At 26.8% G+C, this 20,387-nt stretch overlaps 1 protein-coding gene across 1 annotated transcript in view; it reads left to right on the top strand.

Annotated features, from left to right (window-relative positions):
• Positions 1-1,494: 1,494 nt before the first annotated feature.
• The window catches only part of LOC119681190 (DNA fragmentation factor subunit alpha), a 64,436-nt gene continuing 45,543 nt past the window's right edge, over positions 1,495-20,387 (top strand). The window contains exon 1 of the mRNA XM_038094303.1: positions 1,495-1,644. Within this exon, the coding sequence (XP_037950231.1) occupies positions 1,615-1,644 (30 nt within the window). The 5' untranslated portion in view covers positions 1,495-1,614. The remainder of the gene's footprint in view (positions 1,645-20,387) is intronic.

Here is a 20,387-nt window from a genome sequence, read left to right on the forward strand (position 1 = left end):
TTCAGATGTAGTACTTAACGGTAATTTCAGTAGAAGCTTTTCGTCCGGATGAGAGGAATTTTTAGGGCGGTTGAAATCCCCCACTGACTAGGCTTTCGAGTTTTTCTTCCACCAAAAAAAAGAAGGTAGTGGCTTTCGATGCTTACCACCTTCTAAAAAAATAAAATTGTTGGTGACGGTACTTCAATTGGAGGTCTGGACACCAACACAATTGAGAAATTGATTGATTAACTAAATTTCCATAATGCAAATACTTAAATCTAATTTGTAGTTAATGCTAATTGAAGTGAAGTAATTGTGAAGTATAAAATAGTATTATATATATTTAAGATTATATTGTTTTTAACCATAACAAATTCGTTTAGTTGATGTTTTTCTAATATTTTATATTTTCAAATACGTAAAAAGAATTTTGCTGATTTTTTTAAGTACTTTTACTACTTCAATAAAAATATTTTGTATGAATAAAATTATTTTGTGCTTTTTATTTTCGATTTTTTTTTATATTATTTACTTCTATAATAAATTATTGCCGATGTTTTAAAATATTTTTGAATATTTCGTCAAGAGCGGAGTATGACAACTGATTTTACAAGCATAGAATTCGTATTATTTATAATAAAATACAAAGTTTAAAATAATAAAATTATAATATAAAATAAACAAAAAATATTTTAAATTTTGCGGTATAAACATATAAACAATAAAAGAAATAAATACTATGTGTGATTTAAAAGGTGGCAACATTCTTAAGTAATAATTTAACACCCCCAAGCAACCACTCCCATTTGTCACCTGCTACTGTTATATCTCCGTTAACTTTAAAAAACACGAACAACACATTCTACTGCTTAACAGTCAGTTAACATGAAGAACAACAACAATGCTATAATGCTAAAGCTAAAGAACTAGAAACTCTCACATTGTCATCATTGCAAAATCAAAAAATACTGCCGCTTTACAGAATGAAAGCAACAGCATAATTCCATTCAACTTTAAAACAAGAGAAGAAGAGTATGAAATACCAATAAATTGTAGTGTTATACGTATTAAGCTTGAACAAATTGTGTTGTGCTGCGCTGTACGCTTAACAGCGACTTAACAGTACAGAACAGTAAAATATATTTGGTGGCTTAATAAATATGCAAACATTTGCAAATTTGTGCTCATTCGAAGTCAGACCGGTGCTTGCTTCTGATAAGTTCTAGTAGAAGCTACAGATAAAAATTCTAAGAGTTTCTCAAAATAAAACGTGACACTAAATAACGTGCTACTCAGCACTTCAAACAAAGGAAAACAACAAATACGTGTAGTAAAACACAAAGCAAAAACAAAAGACAAAATAAGCGCCATAATTTGCTCCAATTAAAAAACTGATAATAATAATTAATTTAAAATAATTTTTTTTTAAAAAGAAAATAAAATATTAAAAACAATAAAAATTATTTAAGAGTGTAAATTAATAATTGTAAATTTTAAATTTTAAATTACAATAATTAAATACAAGTTCTAAGACTTTTTAATAAAAGCTGATTAAGCTAAACAGCGAGTGCTTAAAAGAATAGACAGAAAGACAAAATAACAAAGAAAATAAAAACCGCAATAACAGCAACAATGGACGCTGACAACAAAAAACCATTTAAGGTGAGTTCATTGCTGTCAAAGTTTTGTCAATTGCCAGCATTTCAACTGCAACAATTTTTATTTATGCCTTTTTAAATGACATTTGTTTCTTTTTATACATTTTTTATTCTAATGCAGTTAAAAGTTTTGCATTCGATGTGTAAATGTGTATTTTTATCTTTGTGAATAAAACTTGGCAATACTTGATTGCTATTTTTGGTTGCAAATAAATAACTTTTTATATTGTCAACTTTTTTTGGGCGTCTCGTTAAATTCGTACTTTTGTTGGTGCTGTTGGTTGTGTTGGTTTTGTTGCAGCTGTAAACAGAATTTTTGCCCTTTTTTTAGTTGAAATTGGGTGAACTCAATTTTGTTTTATATTTTTTTTTGTTTATCTTATTTTTATTTATAATTGAAGCATTTTTACTCTTAAGTTTGTTTTAAGAGCTTCTAACAATTTTACTCACTGTACAGTTAACGGGCGTTAAGCTTATAACAGCAAAGTTATTAACAGTGCAGAAAATGTGTGAGTAAACTTTGCTCAATTCACTGCTGTTAAATGAGAGAATTATCGTTTTGTTTTTATTTTGTTAAGGGAGTTGTCACTGACATTCATTTATATCCCCTCACATGCCGCCGCCTTCATTAATGGTTTGTTTATTTTGGAGCACATTTTTTGTTGTTGTTTGTGCAGTCACTTCAGAGATTAGCCAGACGACAAAATTGGTGCGGATAGAATAGAAACGACGAGGATTGACAGAGACAGCTTGGAAAATGCATGTATACTTGATAGAAAACATAAATGGAAAATATAATTCTATACGACAATGATATATACATTGTGTAGATCAAAGTTAAGTTGGAATAATAATGTAATAATAATTAAATGTTAATAATTAATTAAATTCATAATTAATTAAATGCTAATATCAAAAATTGTTATTCCCCTTTTTTGTTAGAAATGGTAGCTACTTTAATCAATGAATAATGAAAATTTAGATGCGAAGATATGTTATACATTTTCTCTTCGGGAACCGCCTGAAAAAAGATGTGATTCACAGTATGAATAACTTTTAAATAAAGTTATTAAATTCATAATGTGAATTTGCTAATAAAACTTTCAAAGTAATAAAACTCCAGAAAAATGTGCGAACATAAAAGTTAAGTACGGCTTTGGGTCAGTTGGTTAAGGTACTCTGACTCTGAGCTTCAATTTTGGGAGGACACGAGTTTGATTCCTGGTACTTGCAGTCTCAAAAAATTATTTACAAATAATTAAATACAAGAATTCTTTCCTAGACCACTGATGATGGGTATTTGGTAATACTTGAAACAGCTGTATGGTCAGCCAAAAATTCAATTAAAAATAAAAATATAAAAATGAATTTTTGTTGTTGTTCACTACTTTTCGAAAAACCTCTTTATAAATTAATAATATAATATTTAACTTTTAAGTTAAATAAATTTTTTAAGTAAAATAAATTGATTTTTTGAAATACACCTTAAATGTTCATTAGGAGTAGTAAAAACATACTACTGAAATGGAAATTGTTATCTAAGAGAAATGTTTGTTTTTAGAGAAATTGCTAGAAATATAAACAAACCAAATTTAAACTGACACTATTTAGAAGTAGTTTGTTAAAGTTTCAGAAAAATGATTATACTTTCTTTATCCTAGACCATTTAAAACTTAAAGCTACTTTACAGTGAACGGTTATTGACTACGGTCATAAATCCTTTCTTACTTTCTGTAGTTCCATTCTAAAAAATATTGACTACAACATTCCCATTCTCAATTTCGATAATTTAATGCTAAGTTTCTATCTAGAGACATCTGGCTCAATACGAGACCATCTAAGCATTTATACTAGCGGCTGAAAAATAGGCAGTGAAGTTTTTTCGAATAGACTAAATAAATATGTATATTATAGGGGCCCTGATGATTTGATTTCCGGGTTATTATACCTTGTTTGAAAGTAAATAATATATGTAATAGGAATATATAATATACATATAGTAAAGTTGTTTCAGTCAAGGAGTTCAGTTCAATTTACATCTACCTTTCTGACTTCTATACATCTTTGAATGAGATGTCGAACGCAGTTAAACATTTACCTGTTCTGAGTTCCCGGTTGTGGGGATATTTTCGTCAAGAGCAAGGTAGATGGGCTGATCGGATGATCAATCGGTAATCATTTGGAACACTTTAAGAATATCGTTTACATCGGATGATCTTTTATGATCGGATGATCAATCGATAATCACTATACGTAAGCATATTTTAGTTTATGATATATAGGACCTTACGGCTCAAAATTGTTACCAACAACAAGTAAACCCGTTGTCTTTAAATATTATAATTCCAACAAGATAATAACATTGAGCGAACAGAATTTGATCTCAAATTAACTTGGATATAATATCGTAATACTCTGTGGTTTTGAGCTTATTTTATGTTAATAATGTAACGCAATATACCGTTTAAAAATTAGGATGTTTGTAATTAGAAACATAACTTCAAAAAAAAAAAAAAAACAGGGCGAACGACTTGGTCCAGTCACACATATTAAAGTCTAAAATTAATATAAGAAGAAAACTGTTTTTATTAAAATATTTATACCAATCTTTATATAAATGAAGTTATTATAATATAATTTTTTTAAAGTACAGAAGAATTATATTTTCGCTTTATTTTAAATTTTAGACTTACTATTGTACTGGTTATTATATTCAATAATATTGTTGTAATCTGTTCTATATTTCATTAAGATGTTAAAGATTTTAACAAACGCTTTCAATTAATATGATTTTGTGCTTTTAACTCACTAAACGATTTGTCAGTTTTAAAGTTTATAGTTTGCATCCTATGTATTGCAGCCCTACCTCTTCGTAGGGAATAAGCTCTTATGTTTATAATTATTTATAGTTTTTTAACATACATATCGTTAAGACATTTTCAATTTATATTTGATGTAAGACGACAATTGAGTATTTATCAAAATTATTACATTGACGTTGATATGTAGAACTTGCAAGATAATCGAATCCATAGCAAATTATTTCGTGAAGTACATGTGAACGAGATTCATACAATGTTGTATTTACGCTAATCTCAAATTTACCACAATTTTACGTATATCTGCTTGTGATAGGTCTCGATGTGCATGCATGCACGTCTCGATGTGCATGTGATGATATGTTTCTCAGAATCCATAATCCATTGCTTACTTAGTTTGTTCTAAACTTATGGGAATAGTGATTGAAATTAAAATTTTAATTAAAAAATAAATACAATTTTTAATCTTTAAACTATGTTTCGAATAGATAAATCCAAACGTTGAGCAAATTACTATGCATAAAATTTAAAGATTTTTATAAAAATACTCAGCACTAGTGCTTCCCTAAAAAGCAAGAACATCGCTCATGTACGAGTATATTCCTTTAAATCCTTAACCAACCGATTTATGTTTAGCACGATAAGCGGTAAAATCCATTAAAAATTTCTACGAAAATTGAATCTGTTTTTCCTGCATTTATTACATTAAAAGTTTTATGTAAATAAGAACATTAAAATCTATTAAAAGGCAATTTCGAGAAAATTTTATTTGATAATCAAATCGAGTGTCTGCCAGCTTAACAGAAGTTAAAACTAGAAAATTTTTTCAATTTTCCTCCAAGCAACTCAACAAGCAAAAGTTTAACTATTTAAGCCCACACAAATAATACTTAAAAAATTTGATAACTAAAATAAAGTTAAAAGGGACACAAAAGGACTCTAATAAAGTATGAAAAAGTTTGACCCAAACACAGTCACATTTAAGAAAACTTAGCCTTCAGTTATGCGTCTGAGTTCAGATTCCCGAGAGAGCTGTTCATTGGAAACTTGGAACTTTTTAATACTTGTACTTTTTGCTGAACACTTATATGTGTATTTTTTTACTGTTTGTGTCATTGCTTAAATTACTTTTAATTCTTTTCATATTTTTTAAATCCTTTGAGTGTTTTTTCTTAAATTCCTTTCAATTTTTTCTTATACTCTGAATAAAAAACACAAAGGAATACAGTACTTGTACAAACACAATTTCTGTTTTTAAGGCCTGAATGAATTCTACAGAAAGGATGCTTAAAGGATTCATTAATGCAATTACCATTGTCCTGCAATTGTGTCAACTGAATTGCACTTGTAGGTTTAAAAGCAAAACCCGTATTTTATTTCATTTCATGAAATATCAGAAATTCGTAAACCGCTAAGAGAAGGTCAACCATGTTGGTAGAATAGTGTACTCCCTCTGAAATAAAGGAAGAAAACCATTATAAATAAAACTTTTAAATGATTTTTCCTTTGATTCAGTGCGAGCACAAATTCCTGAGACAAACGTATGCCGAAGGCATATTTGCTTTATTGTACTTTTTATATATGGTACTGTAATTAAGATTGTAAATTAAATATGTTATAATACAAATAAATGTAGACAGACGAAATACTCCTTAAAAATATGTTTAATGCATATGTTTAATGCGTGTACGCAATAATCGTTACATCCAGATTGTAGAAACTCCTTTGAACTTACAACTATATATGCTCTTCAACATCACCAAAAAGATTTTTATAGAGAAGTTTTGAAAAGTAGTGAACTACAACAACAGAAAATATTTTTATATTATTTTAAATAATTGAATTTTTGGCTGACTATATAGCTGTTTCGAGTATTACCAAATACCCATCAGCAGTGGTCTCGGAAAATATTTCTTATATTTCTATTATATTTCTATTTCTGAAAATAATCACTACTGCCATATTTACGTTAGAATCAAATTTAAAAAAAATTTTATCATATACTCATCATTGAGCATACCATATATGCTTTTCTACATCAGTAAAAAAATTATACAGTGATCCAAATATTATCGTGGTATCACGTGCTTAACTTGAGTTTAGTCACAGTTACCTCTGAACCTCTCATGGTTATATTTAATCTTCAATAAATGTTTTGAATATTTATCCCATTCATACTTTTGTGCTACGCTATGTACTGATATATTCAAACTCAAATCTGTTGAAATTTGTTAAAACACAATCTGAGAATCACCGCCTTTAGCTTTTTTGTCACATATTTTGCAGATTTTTCATGGTATTTTGCTTTCAAAAACTCTTAATAATCGTTTGCCGTTAATTTTTAACGTTTATACTTTTATCGGGAACCGTTATTATAATTACCTCTAATTTTTCTCTCGAAATTTACTTCAAAATCATTCATCGTTAATTTTGTTAGTACCGCTTTTGCATATTATTATCCGACGACTAAAATGAGGGACTTGTAGAGAGCTATTTTTGTTTGTCAAAAAAGGGTTCAACATTTCAATGGACTTCTAATCATTATTACTAATGAACATCTGTTGGGATAGTGTGTTTAACGATAAAAGGTACTTTGTTGTCTGATATGCGTACTATGTAGTTTTTAAAAAAAAATTTCAAACTATATTTTTCTATCAAAATTTTATTTATTTCTATCTTATTTTATTTTATTTCATTACATTATATTTTATTTCATTATATTTTATTTTATTTCATTATATTTTATTTTATTTCATTATATTTTATTTTATTTCATTATATTTTAATTTATTTCATTATATTTTATTTTATTTCTTTATATTTTATTATATTTGATTATATTTTATTTTATTTTATTTTATTTCATTATAATTAATTTAATTTTATTTTATTTTATTTATTTTTTACTTTATTTCATCATAGTTTATTTTTTTTATTTTATTTCACTTTATTTTATTTCACTTTATTTTATTTCATTACATTTTATTTTATTTCATTACATTTTATTTTATTTCATTTCATTATATTTTATTTTAAATAATTTTATGTTATTTTATTTAATTTTATTTTATTTTATTGTATTTTATTTTATTTTGTTTTATTTTATTTTATTTTATTTTATTTTATTTTATTTTATTTTATTTTATTTTATTTTATTTTATTTCATTTTATATTATTTTATTTTATTTTATTTTATTTTATATTATTTTGTTTTATTTTATTTTATTTTATTTTATTTTATTTTATTTTATTTATTTTATTTCATTATATTTTATGTTGTTTTATTCCATTATATTTAATTTTATTTTATTTCATTATATTTTATTTTATTTGATTTTATTTGGTTTCATTTTCTTTTATTTTATTTTATTTATTTTTTACTTTATTTCATTATAGTTTACTTTATTTTATTTTATTTCACTTTATTTTATTTCATTACATTTTATTTTATTTCATTTGATTTTATTTTATTTTATTTAATTTTATCATTTTATCATTTTATTTAATTTAACTTAATTTTAATTAATTAATTTAATTTTATTTTATTTTATTTCATTGTATTTTATTTCATTATATTTTATTTTATTTTTTACTTTACTTTTACATTTTTTATTTTATTTTTTAATTTGTTTTTATTTTATTTTTTATTTTTTTTTTATTATATTTTTTATTTTACATTTTATATATTATTTTATTTTCCTTTCCAAGTTATTGAATTTGTAAGATGATCATTCAGTTTTCTAGAGTATTACCAAATAGTTATCATTAGTGAGATTTGGAAATAATCGTTATCTTATAAGTCTGTACATAATTGTGTGTTTACAGGTAGTAGGCTTGGAACTTTGAACCTCTCAAATTAGAAACAGTGACTTCACGTGTTTAATATTTCATTACTGATGATGAATATTTGATAATACTTAGAATAGCTGTATTATCAGACAAAAATTCGATTAATTAAAAATTAAATTTTTTTATTGAAAAACAGATTTTACAACTAAGAAAATCCTTTCTTTGGTAAAATAATTTTTTTTTATCATAATTGAGTTTAAAAATCACATTCAATATATACTATTATTTAAATTTTATTTTAAAAGAATTTAAAGACTTAAATAAACTAAAGTTATTTCATCTTCACATCTTGAAAATGTTATGAAAACAGAGTTGAGTCTTTACTTCCGAATTTGTATCTAATGAATAAAGTTTCCTGTCAAAAACGGTAGTAATCAAATAGCTTTAGCATTTAACAGCGTTTGAGTTTGAATTCATGTTTCAATGTTGCTAAGAGCAGCAAAAAAACAAAAAAAAAAAAAAAAGAAATCACCATGAATAAAAGATACTTTAACGCCTTTCTGAAGTTCTTCTCACTTTGAACTTTTGCTGCTTATTGTCGGGATTTTGTTGATTTTATTGTTTGCTTTTTAGTTTATGAGCGCATAAATTGTTTTATTTTGCTGTGCTTAATTTAAATGTTGTTGCTATTCTCAAAATTGCTGCTATTGTTGTCTTTTGTGTATGTTTATCCTTTTTATGGGACGCACTACAAAAAGTTAATTTGCATATCAACGACAGGATAATCGTTTGTCTCGTCAACGCTTTCAACTTTTTATTTTGATTGATGTTGCGTCGTTTTGAAGATTCTTGCTCACATTGTGCAAATAATGGACCATAATTTAATTTTACGCTCTGTGAATTACTTATTTCAATGCCTTGTCATTGAGTTGTTACATCTTCTAAATCTTTCCCAGGTTACTTCTCTCCTTTCTAAGCAATTTAACAAAATACATAATACATTCTAGTACTTCTACTCTTCTTGGTTGATATTTCAATCTCTGAATTAAAGTTATTTATCTGCATTTAATTGAAAGGCTGAGATAGTAGTCAGAGAGAAGATTAATATAGAATCTTTGCTATTTACTATATAATATAAGATATAACAAGTTATGTTACTTAAAAGATAAAATAAATGTCGAGGCTGTAAAGATTAAAATAATAAAATAATAGATGTAAAGATTAATTTTATTTTTTTTTACGATTGTAGTTATAATATATGGCTGAAATCTATTTAAAGGTACAAAAATATTAATTTGATTTATTAGTTTTTAATATATTGAAACTATCTTGAAGTGGAAGTATCTAAAAATCACAAGATAATCTAATATCTTTGTTCAGATTTAGCTCAGTAACTTGGTGTTACTCAGAAAAGTGAAGGAAAAAATAAGAAAATTATATTAAAATTTAAGTAAAAATTTTTTAATTTATTACACACTACGAATTTTAAATTAAATTAAATTAAATTTTTTGTGCAAAATTTCACAATAAAAGGTAATAGCTGATGTTTTGTCCTATACGGAGAAAATGATTAGACCTGATCTCTTTGTGATTCGTAACCTCTATAACTTGGTAACATTGTGATTTAAGATAAGCATATATTTTTAAAACTTTATCTCTTGACTGTTTAACTAAGTACGTCTTGACACTCGCAATGTTATTATTCTTAATAGATAGATTGTATAGAAAGTGATGTACATTTTACATAAAAAGTATTTGTAATTATACATAAAAAGCTCAAGAGTTATAATAATCTTAAAATAATCTTAAAAAGTAATCACTATTTATTTTGTCGTCTTTAAAGTATTCCTCATTCAGTGCAGATCTTCGTTATCACCTTCAACTCCCAAGGTAGGGTCTTTAGAAACTGGTGCGATTATATTTCAATAACATGTTCTTAATGTTATTTCTAGATAAAAGTATGTCATTCTGGCACCAGTCGTGTGGTGATGTTTTTAATGTTTTAAATATCTATCACACTTTTATATATTGCGTTTTAAGTCTGTCTCTTTAGACAACTCTTAAAGGCTTATATAGCGATTTACAAACAGTAGTTTTTGAGAACCAATTTTTGAAAATATTAATGAATGTGAAAAAACATTGAGGAATATGGAAAAATAATCACTTAAGTCAACCTAGGTGCGTCTGTGGACATCTTTATACGTTTATAGGTATATGTTTCTTGAAAGACTTATAAGGAATCAGTCATAACATGTATAATATCCCGTTCAAACTGACCTTTAAACAATATGACCAGATGTGTGTAACTTAATAAAACGGATCGAGTCCTTACTTATAGTTATAGTTATTATACAGTTTCAAACATTAATTGTCAGTGACACTGCACGTATTGGATTGTATTATCTTGCCCTTTCTAAGGTTATCGATGGATTCTTTCAAGTCAGCTGTATTCAGAAAATTCTTGTTTTTTTTAGGATTTAAATTTACCAGCCTTATTCGTAGATCACAGCTTAAAGAAAAATTTTCCTGCTGTGTTTAAACCCATATTACCAAGCGTGGGTCATTGGTATATATGAACCTACGTAGAGAAACAGTGCATGTAGTTCAACAGCTATTATAGAAGTTGAGGAACTCAACTAAACGTATGTACTTCATTTACATAAAGTTTTCCAAAGGAATACTTACTTAAATGGCCATAACAATTCGTTATTGGGTTTCGAGCTATTCAGCATATCTTTTCAGACGCTTCTGCTGTGTGCTTTAGTCTCGTATATCAAGTGCGAATATACTTGTTTTCGAGGACGAGTCAGTCGGCATGCAAAGAAAACCAATGCTTATAAATATGTCTTAATTAAACGGAGTCTCATTTTCATCATTATTTAAATACATATGAATACTTATAAAAAATGAATAATATTCTTTGTTAATTATTTTCAATGCAAGTATGTATTTAATGATGTATATGGCTTGAATACTTTCATTTTCTACCATAAAGGACATATTACATTTAATGAGAATTTAAGCGGCTTAAAGTCATTTCACCATTTCTTTGTGAAAATTAAGAATTATGAAACTTCATTTGTGTGTCATTAATAAACCTTCAAAGTGTTATTTAATTAAAATGTAATGAAATGTCGTATATGTAAAGTTTCCGCCTAAAAAATTTTTCACTTTGAGTTTTCCACATTTCAAATGCATATGTGGTACAATATGGCCTTAATCCCATTTTGCTGTAATTAGGAAATCTCTTTCTTGTCACTACATTAATTAGGCCAACATTTCCACCAGGTGCTGCATATGAGTAATTCTCTTCAGATCTGTTACAATCTTTTATTTTTCAACTATATTTTTTCATATTTTTATTAATTACATTTAAACAGCTTTTTATGTTTAAAATATACTTATATACGGGTATTTATTTTTATATTAATTTTTTTTGCTCAGTATTTAACAAACTGCTTCGTTGTCACGTACTAATTAAGTATTTTGAGTAAATAATAAAGTGTCACAAAGGGTTTCTTTTGGACCCCTCTTTACAGGGCCATTAATCCGTAAACACCTGTAATTTAATTTATAAAGGCGGCTAAATATAATGTATCTGTTAAGATTAACTCTTAAGTATGAGGAAGTTAACGATGCGGGGAAAGCCATAAAGTTATCTGCCTTAACGGGGAGTGTATCCGCTTACATGTAATTAAAATAGAAAATTACAAAAAAGGGCTGTATGAAATTTATTTGAAAGTAAGTACAAAGGCCAAACAACATCAACGACTTCAATGGAAAATAAGTTTTCCTCTTATTTGATGTAGAACAAAGGTTTTCCCTGTTATGAAAGAAAAACAAAAATTAAATAAATTTACTTTGCTGTAAAAACGTAACAAAAAATTGTTTATTTGGCTTTAATTTATTTCATCTTTTTTATGGGGCGAAAAAAACTCATTTTTACAAAGTTGTTCATAACAATGTTGTAACTTCTGCGAGAAAGAGCCTTGTAAAAAATTCATGTAAAAACATACAAACATAAGGAGTACACGCATATAACATACACATAAACTTATATATACCACTATCTACTTATATATTTTTTACTTATTTATGTTGGTCAAGAGTACATGAAAAAGTTTGTTTGTATTTGTTTGTGTGTGTATTTGTGTGTGGAAGTTTTGTAAAAGTTCTGAAAAAAAATGGTAGCATAGCTTCAGGCGGTTATACTCACTTCGATTGATTAAAAGTTTAACTGCTATCAATTTTACTCAAAATAATTACAATAAATGATAGCACCAGCTTTGTTGGCAAGAATTTTTTTATTGGTTACTTTTTATTTAAATATTTTTTACAAAAAATCTGACAAAAAGTTTAAATCTATTTGTTTTATTTCTCTGTTGACTTGAAAAATGTATTTAATTCATTGTAGCATTGACAGGCTAATTAACGCTCGAAATAATGTTTTAAACTATTGATTAATATTGATTAATCAACTGATTAATTTTGTTAAATCCATATGTAAGTGAAGTAATTAAGGAATTTAATTTCCAATATGTAGCGAAAATACTGATAAAATATTTATAAACTGATAAACAATATATATATATAATATATATTATATAAACAATAAATAGATGTGGTTAGTCATCTATGCTCACTTTCTGTATTTGAAAAACTATACAATTTGTCGAAAATAGTCAATAAGGGCTTGCGAGCCGCTAGGGGCGTGTATACAAGATAATATGTCTGATTGCATTGAACTTAGAAAATGGCAGCGCAATCTTTGTCATCGTCAATCTAAATTGTCGTATAGCCTCCACGTGGCTGTACCGGCAGAAATTTCATTTCCAATGGGGCGTTAGTTGACGCTTTGTATCAATACATTGTGTTTTTGAACACCGTAGTGTTAGGCCTCCACGACATAGAACGCTATGTAAAACAACATAGAGATCTAGCCTCCATGTGGCACCCCTGGTTAGTTACCTGACACTCGCTGGACAATGAAGCGCTTAGCATGTTCTATTCCCATGATTTTAAGTTTAAAATAAGCCGACCGAAAAGTACATAAAAATACCTTGAAATTAGAAACCGAACGTTGGCGAACCGCGCACATGATCAAACGACTATGATTATACGGATATGCAACTAAAATGCTGAAACCCTCTATAGCAAATGTGCCTATATCCAACGGACAAATAGATTTGTGGTTTGTGGATTTGAAACACGGCCATATAAGTACCGATGATGTCGAATGCGCCCAAAAGAGGTAGTGATACCGGAAAACCTCAACAAAGTCCATAAAATCATTTTGGCAAATCGTGTAGTGAAGTTGTAGAAAACAGCTATCACTTTACAGCCTACAAAAGAACATATCAGCTTTGTTTTAAATAAAAATTTGTCTATTGGAAAGCTCTTTTCAAAGTAGACGTTAGCGTTAGCTGACACTTGACTAAAAACTGTTGATTGTTCAAGCAATACAGGAAGAATATTGTGTGTTGGTATGTAACAATGGAAGAAACTTGGATGTACCACTTGACTCCAAATTAAAAGGGCAGTCAACAGAAAATAGCAGCAGGCAATCATTGCTCAAAGTGGGCTAAAACGCAACAGTTATCTGGCAAGATTTTGACATCTGTATATTGGAATGCCCGTAGAATTTTGTTGATCCCATACTTTGAAAAATTCCGGCCACAAAATCTATTAATGTTAGTAATGGCAATGTTAGGTACAAAATAGATCAAATTATAGGGAGATACTCTATTAACTTAAATATTTCGGAAAAGCTCTGTGAGAACATTTAAAGTTAAAATAAGAATTAATTAATGTTAAAGAAATTTAAAATTCACAATGTTAAAAAAAAGATAGTGCTTGCTAACTACACTAAAAATTATGAATAAAATATAGAAAAATTTTTTTTGAAAAAATCTTTTTATGTACATTTTCTGTTCAATTAGTTAAAATTAAAATATTTTTCTACATATCTTTTTAATTATTCAATTAATATTAAAATATTTTTCTATATTTCATTTTCTATTGAATTAGTGAAAATTAAAATATATTCTATATTTAATTTTCTATTGAATTAGTTAAGATTCAATTTTTCTATATTTCTTTTAATTATTGAATTAGTTTAAACTAAAATATTTTTCTATATTTCAGTTTCTATCGAATTAGTTAAAATTAAATTTTTCTATAGTTCATTTAAATTATTAAATTATTTTTAATTAAAATATTTTTCATTATTGTAATACTTTCGTAATTTATAAATTATATTAAATATCGAAATATATATTTTAATAAACAGATTAATTTTTTGTTTATTTCTTTACAAATGATATACACATAAATGAGCAACATAAATTCATTACAATTTTTGCAGTGTAATATTTATGAATTATCACACACACACATCGCACTGAATAATGTTGAACCCATGTGCTCTGCTTCGCAAATGATACATTAATATACTTTGGAGAGTTCATATGTAAACTCACAGCAGGATATTAATACTAAAAAAGAACCGGATGAAAACTGCATTAGAAGCAATGAAGCGTACATACAAAAAACAAAAAAAAAAATCCACTAAGCAAATTCTCAATGTGAACAAATCGGTAATATTTCTGTTATTTTTTTAGCGCGTTTATTATTTTAATATTAACAACAACAACAACGCCGTCAACAGCAACAACAAAGCCGTCAACGCAACAACAGCAAAATAAATGTCAACCAACTATGGCAATGTTCATTTTTGTTTTTACTTTTGAGAAATAATCTAAGTGTATGTGTGTGTATACGTACATATGCTGCTCTTTGTATGTGAGGTTTACTGTCTGCATTTGATAAACGACACTAAACACAACGCACACTTGACGACGCTAAAGTGCTTACTTCATGTACTTGCACGTATAGTTGCGTGTATATGTTGCAAGTATATGTGTTTGCGGCTTTTTGTGCATGTAGCAATTTTATTAGCTACAATTTTAGTTAGGCATATGCCTTGTGTTTTTGTCATGCAAATATAATATATACATGAACATACATGTAAATAAAGTATGTTTTTTTTCTGTTATGCTAATTTTATATTTTATTTATGTTATATTACATATAATTTTATTCAGACTTACTTATTTATTTAGTTGGCTATAACAGATTTGAGTCGTCTTTGTCGCGTTCAGTAACTTCTTCCAGTAACCAACGATATTAAGTACCGTGTGTCTTAATATCGTTGGTTACCTCGTACTTCCACTAATGATGCGGGCGTCTCTCTGCGTGTTACCGCGTTTTGTACTAGCGGGTAACGAATTAAATAGCTTTCAAGCTGAAGCATTTTTTTCAATACGCACTTCATGATCAAGTCAGCCAAACCGCTACATTTTAATGCCCTTAATTATATCAATGTCAAGGCATAGTTTGTACAGCTTATTATTCCTTCTAACGAATTTCCATTCTAACGTATAAGAATCACTGTGGATAATTGTCTAAATTTTTACACCTTGCAGAACAGACATGATAAAATAATTGTAGAACGTGATTTTTCTTTGTCGACAGAGGGCTTTATTTCGCAATTGCCTACTTAGTTGAAGTCACATCTATTGGTAAGAGTAGTGCTTCGTTGAATCTCTAGATTAACGTCATTTTGGTGTTTCGCTAGTTTTCAAATAAATAAAGTCTTTCACAACTTCGATCTTATAGGTGCCTATTGGTGCCAATAGTAAAATAATGCTTAGGAAATTGTGTTACTTTTTTCTCATTTACTTTAAGACTCATTTACGTTGGTTATATCGGAACCTGCATTGACGGAGTGAATGTTTAAGTCGAAAATATTAATATTGTCAGTATACGCAAACATCATTAGACTTTAATAGAATATTGTGCTAGTACGACTAAAATCCTATTATTACCATTTTGTTAATATTACTGCTGAGAATAACATTTCCAACATTAGATTACAGGAATTTCACGGCAAGGAGTACTTTGCCTGAAACCTCAAACGGAGGTCTCGATTCAAACAGAACTAGTGGTTTTGTTTCGTATAAGTTTTGCTGGGATACTAATTTAAGACGTAGCGGTACAAAGAGTGCTTTTAGTCGCAGTATCAAAAGCGACTCTAAAATGGACAATTAGATGAAGTGTGTCAATTCAGTTTTCTCGTGTTTTCTTCAGAATATGTCGCACTGCGAGTATCTGCTCTATGGTTGATTTGCCAAGTCTCAAGCCAAATTGATATGGATCAATCAGCTTCAAATTTTCACATAGTAAATTTGACAAAACCTTATATGCAATATTTAAAAGACTGATTCCACGCAGTTTGCAGGATCACCTTTTTTCATGGATTTTTTGTTATACACTTAAATTCTTACGATTGGGCATGCATTCATCTGACTATATTTTGCGGATTAGCTAAAGCATACATTTAGATAGCTCTATGCCACCAGTTTTGAAAATTAGTGTATTTATACTTATAGTATTTTTTTTTTTTTGCAGTAATATGGTATTCATGTATATAAATTATTTTAGATAATTAATTTTTGTATTATTGTACATCCACTGATTTTCTACATTGAAAAAAAAAAATAAAAAATATAAATATTCTAGCTTAGTGGTAATGCTTGAGAATAACTAAAAATCAAATAACTTAAAGAGTAAGTGCTTGTAGAGTGTGCATGTTGACATTATTCCACACCCAAGCTCCCTGCTGAGTGACATACAATGTTTATGAATTTGTGCGCTGATAGAGTTTCAATGTATCTGGGTTGGTGGCGATATTTTACTACCACATTACTTCAAATGCCATTCTATATGTAAGTGGAAACAAGTGGGAATTAATAGACGTGCTCTGGTGTGGCTGTGAATTTTGTTTATTGAAAATAAATCTTAGCAAATAATACGTATTCAAGAGCACATAAACAGAATACCAAAACATTATTAGGAGAATATCAAAACAGGGATTTACTCGTTGTACGATTGTAAAAAGATTTCAAATTGATGTTACAAAATATATAACAAATGTTGAGAATAACATAAGTAACATATAAAAATAAATGTACAAAAAAGTAATCCAAGAGATGTACCAAAATAAGATTCTAAAAAATATATTATATATATATGTAGATGCAATATATTCTTTGAAGGAGCAACGGGGCGTATGAGTAATATTTTACAATTATATGCAGTTGCTTATGTTTAGAAGCTTTGTTTTTTTTTTGCGAAATTCTTCTAATAATTTTATTTGTAAATGTTTACAAAATTTTTTATAAAAAAAAATATATGTAATCTAATATTTATTGTAAGTATACAATGATACGTAAATTCATGTTGCATGTAAGCACACTAACATTGTTGTCTTGGTAATCCAGTTGTTTACAGAATTTATTTGTTTTTCTGTTATAGAAGAATCTATTTCACAAGAGATTTTCTACTGATTTTTATGTAGATGATTTATTTAATATTTTTTTTATTTTGTGAGTTGTTATACACATTTTACAAGTTTATAAACATTACTGCCAGGTAATGTGCTTAGAAACATATTTTGCAGTGTATATATTTTTTACTTGAAAATATTGTTATATACAAATAAATAATAATACCTGGATAAATATTTGTTACATGCTTGAGAAAAGATAGATGAACTCAGGGAATGTAATTCTGTTACCCATATGTTAGAGTTTATTTCTAGAATTTTCTGTATTTATATTTAAAATTGATGAGTAAAAATATCCAAATAATTATTTAAGAGTATGGAAGTAATTTTTGCATATTAAAAATAATATAAAAAAAATTGCTAAGAAATCTATTTTAATAATAAAATAAATAAATAAATAGATAAGTAATAGGATAAATAACTAACGTTTTTTTTGTTTAATACTGTAAAATAAATGTTATTTATTTATTCTATTAAATATATATTACTTATTTATCTTATTAAATAAATGTTATTTATTTATCCTATTAAATGTATCCTATAAATGTAATTTATTTTTTCTATTAAATTAATGTTATATATTTATTCTATTCAATAAATGTTATTTATTTATCCTATTAAATAAATGTAAGTTATTTTTTCTATTAAATAAATGTTACTTATTTATCTTATTAAATAAATGTTCTTTATTTTTCCTTTTAAATAAATGTAATTTATTTTTTCTATTAAATTAATGTTATATATTTATTCTATTCAATAAATTTTATTTATTTATCCTATTAAATAAATGTAAGTTATTTTTTCTATTAAATAAATTTAATTTATTTTTTCTATTAAATAAATTTAATTTATTTTTTCTATTAAATAAATTTAATTTATTTTTTCTATTAAATAAATTTAATTTATTTTTTATATTAGCTTATATTTTCTTTTTTTAAATTAAATATTAAATATTAAATATTAAAAATTAAATATTAAATATTAAATGCTTATTTTATATAAATTTAATTTATTTTTTATATTAAATAAATTAAATTTATTTTTTATATTAGCTTATATTTTCTTTTTTCTAAATAAAATTTTAAATTTAATCAGAATTCATTGAGTTCTTGAGTATAAAAATTAAATACTGGTTTATTTTACTTTTAACAAAAGACCTAGTTCTCTATTATCAAATTTTACTAAAAACTTAATTTAGTGCCAATAAAGACTTTCTTTATTTTACATTTTAATTTATTAATAAAATAAAGTTTCATTTTATTTTGAATAGAAACTCATTAAGAAATTAATTAAATTCTTGACACTTTCTGTGGTTAAATTGTTTACTCTGCCCTCTAATAGGCGTATACATTTTTTCAACAATCCCAACAATGCTTTGGTTGAAATTGGCAGCTAATCTTCTAAAGATTGTATAAAGTATCTATTTATATTTGCAGTCATGGTCGTAGTCAATGGCACATTTATCCCAACAGCAACCACGCGCACCAGTTACAAGTCACGACCAAGACCAACAACTTGTCTCGGATGTGGTATGAGTGGTGCACTTGTCTGGCTCGTGTTGATAAAGTTCATCGAATCCATAATGACCAAATCGATTTATTGCTTGCATTATTAAAAAGTATAGCAGAGATTGGAAAGCTTCTTTCATAATCTACCGCCAACCACCCGCGCAAGAGATTAAACTAAATCTTTATTTGCTTTATTGTTGGTTCACATTTTAGTTGTGTATTTCGTTCCATGGCGATTAAGGAGATTGTTGGATTTACTGATAAAATTATAAAAGGAATTTGTTGTTCTGCAAAATGAAATAGAAAACTTTTACGAACTTATTTTCAATGATATATCACTTACCTTCAATTTAAAAATCATTTGTGTTGATTTTATTTTTTTCCAACTAAAGTGAAATTAATTGGAATTGCTTAAAAAAAAGATGACTTTCTTTACCTTTATCTGCACTTAAAAGTTTGTCCTTAAATTAAACTACAATTTGGTTTACCAATAAAAATAATTTTAAGTAAAGTTTCAAACCAATTCTAATGGTTTTTCAAACTTCAAAGCCAATTCCTATTTAATAGCTATGTACTAAAGAGTGCAATAAAAACGTATATTTTATATATTTTTTTATTACTAAAATTACATGACAATTTTTATGGATCCTTACGACACAAACAAGAAAAAGTTTAAAACTTATGAAAAACTTAGAGGTTTTTTTTTTATTTAAAATTAAATATACAATGTTTTTTATATCATACATGTTATACAATACGTGGGCTATTCTCCATCTTTAGAAATTTGGTATATTAATGATAAAATAAATCGTATCATATATAAAATAGTATCTTATCATTTGTTACCGATCTAGGTAGACTCTATAAATTATTCCCTATTTCCTAACTACAGTAGTCTGCTCCAGGCAGAAATATTTGTTCTTAAATAAGCGGCTAAACATGCCTTTTTGAAAGAGATAACTAACTGCAAAATAAACTTCTTAATCTTTATACCTGGATTGACCTATAGACGTTGCTGTGTATATATTGGGTTCCTGGTTATAAGGGTATAGAAGGCAATGAAATGGTTGACAATATTACTAAAATTGGCGTTTATCCAGCAGAGGACCAAATAAGCAAAGTACTTAGACTTCTGTGAGATACAGGACACTAGTTACATGACTTTGCATTGTTGCAACGCATAAGCGTAAACTAAATATCTCTAGCAGAGACTATTGCAGAAAAT

The sequence above is a fragment of the Teleopsis dalmanni genome, chromosome 2, assembly GCF_002237135.1.
Source record: "Teleopsis dalmanni isolate 2A chromosome 2, ASM223713v2, whole genome shotgun sequence".
In the NCBI taxonomy this organism is placed as follows: Eukaryota; Metazoa; Arthropoda; class Insecta; order Diptera; family Diopsidae; genus Teleopsis; species Teleopsis dalmanni.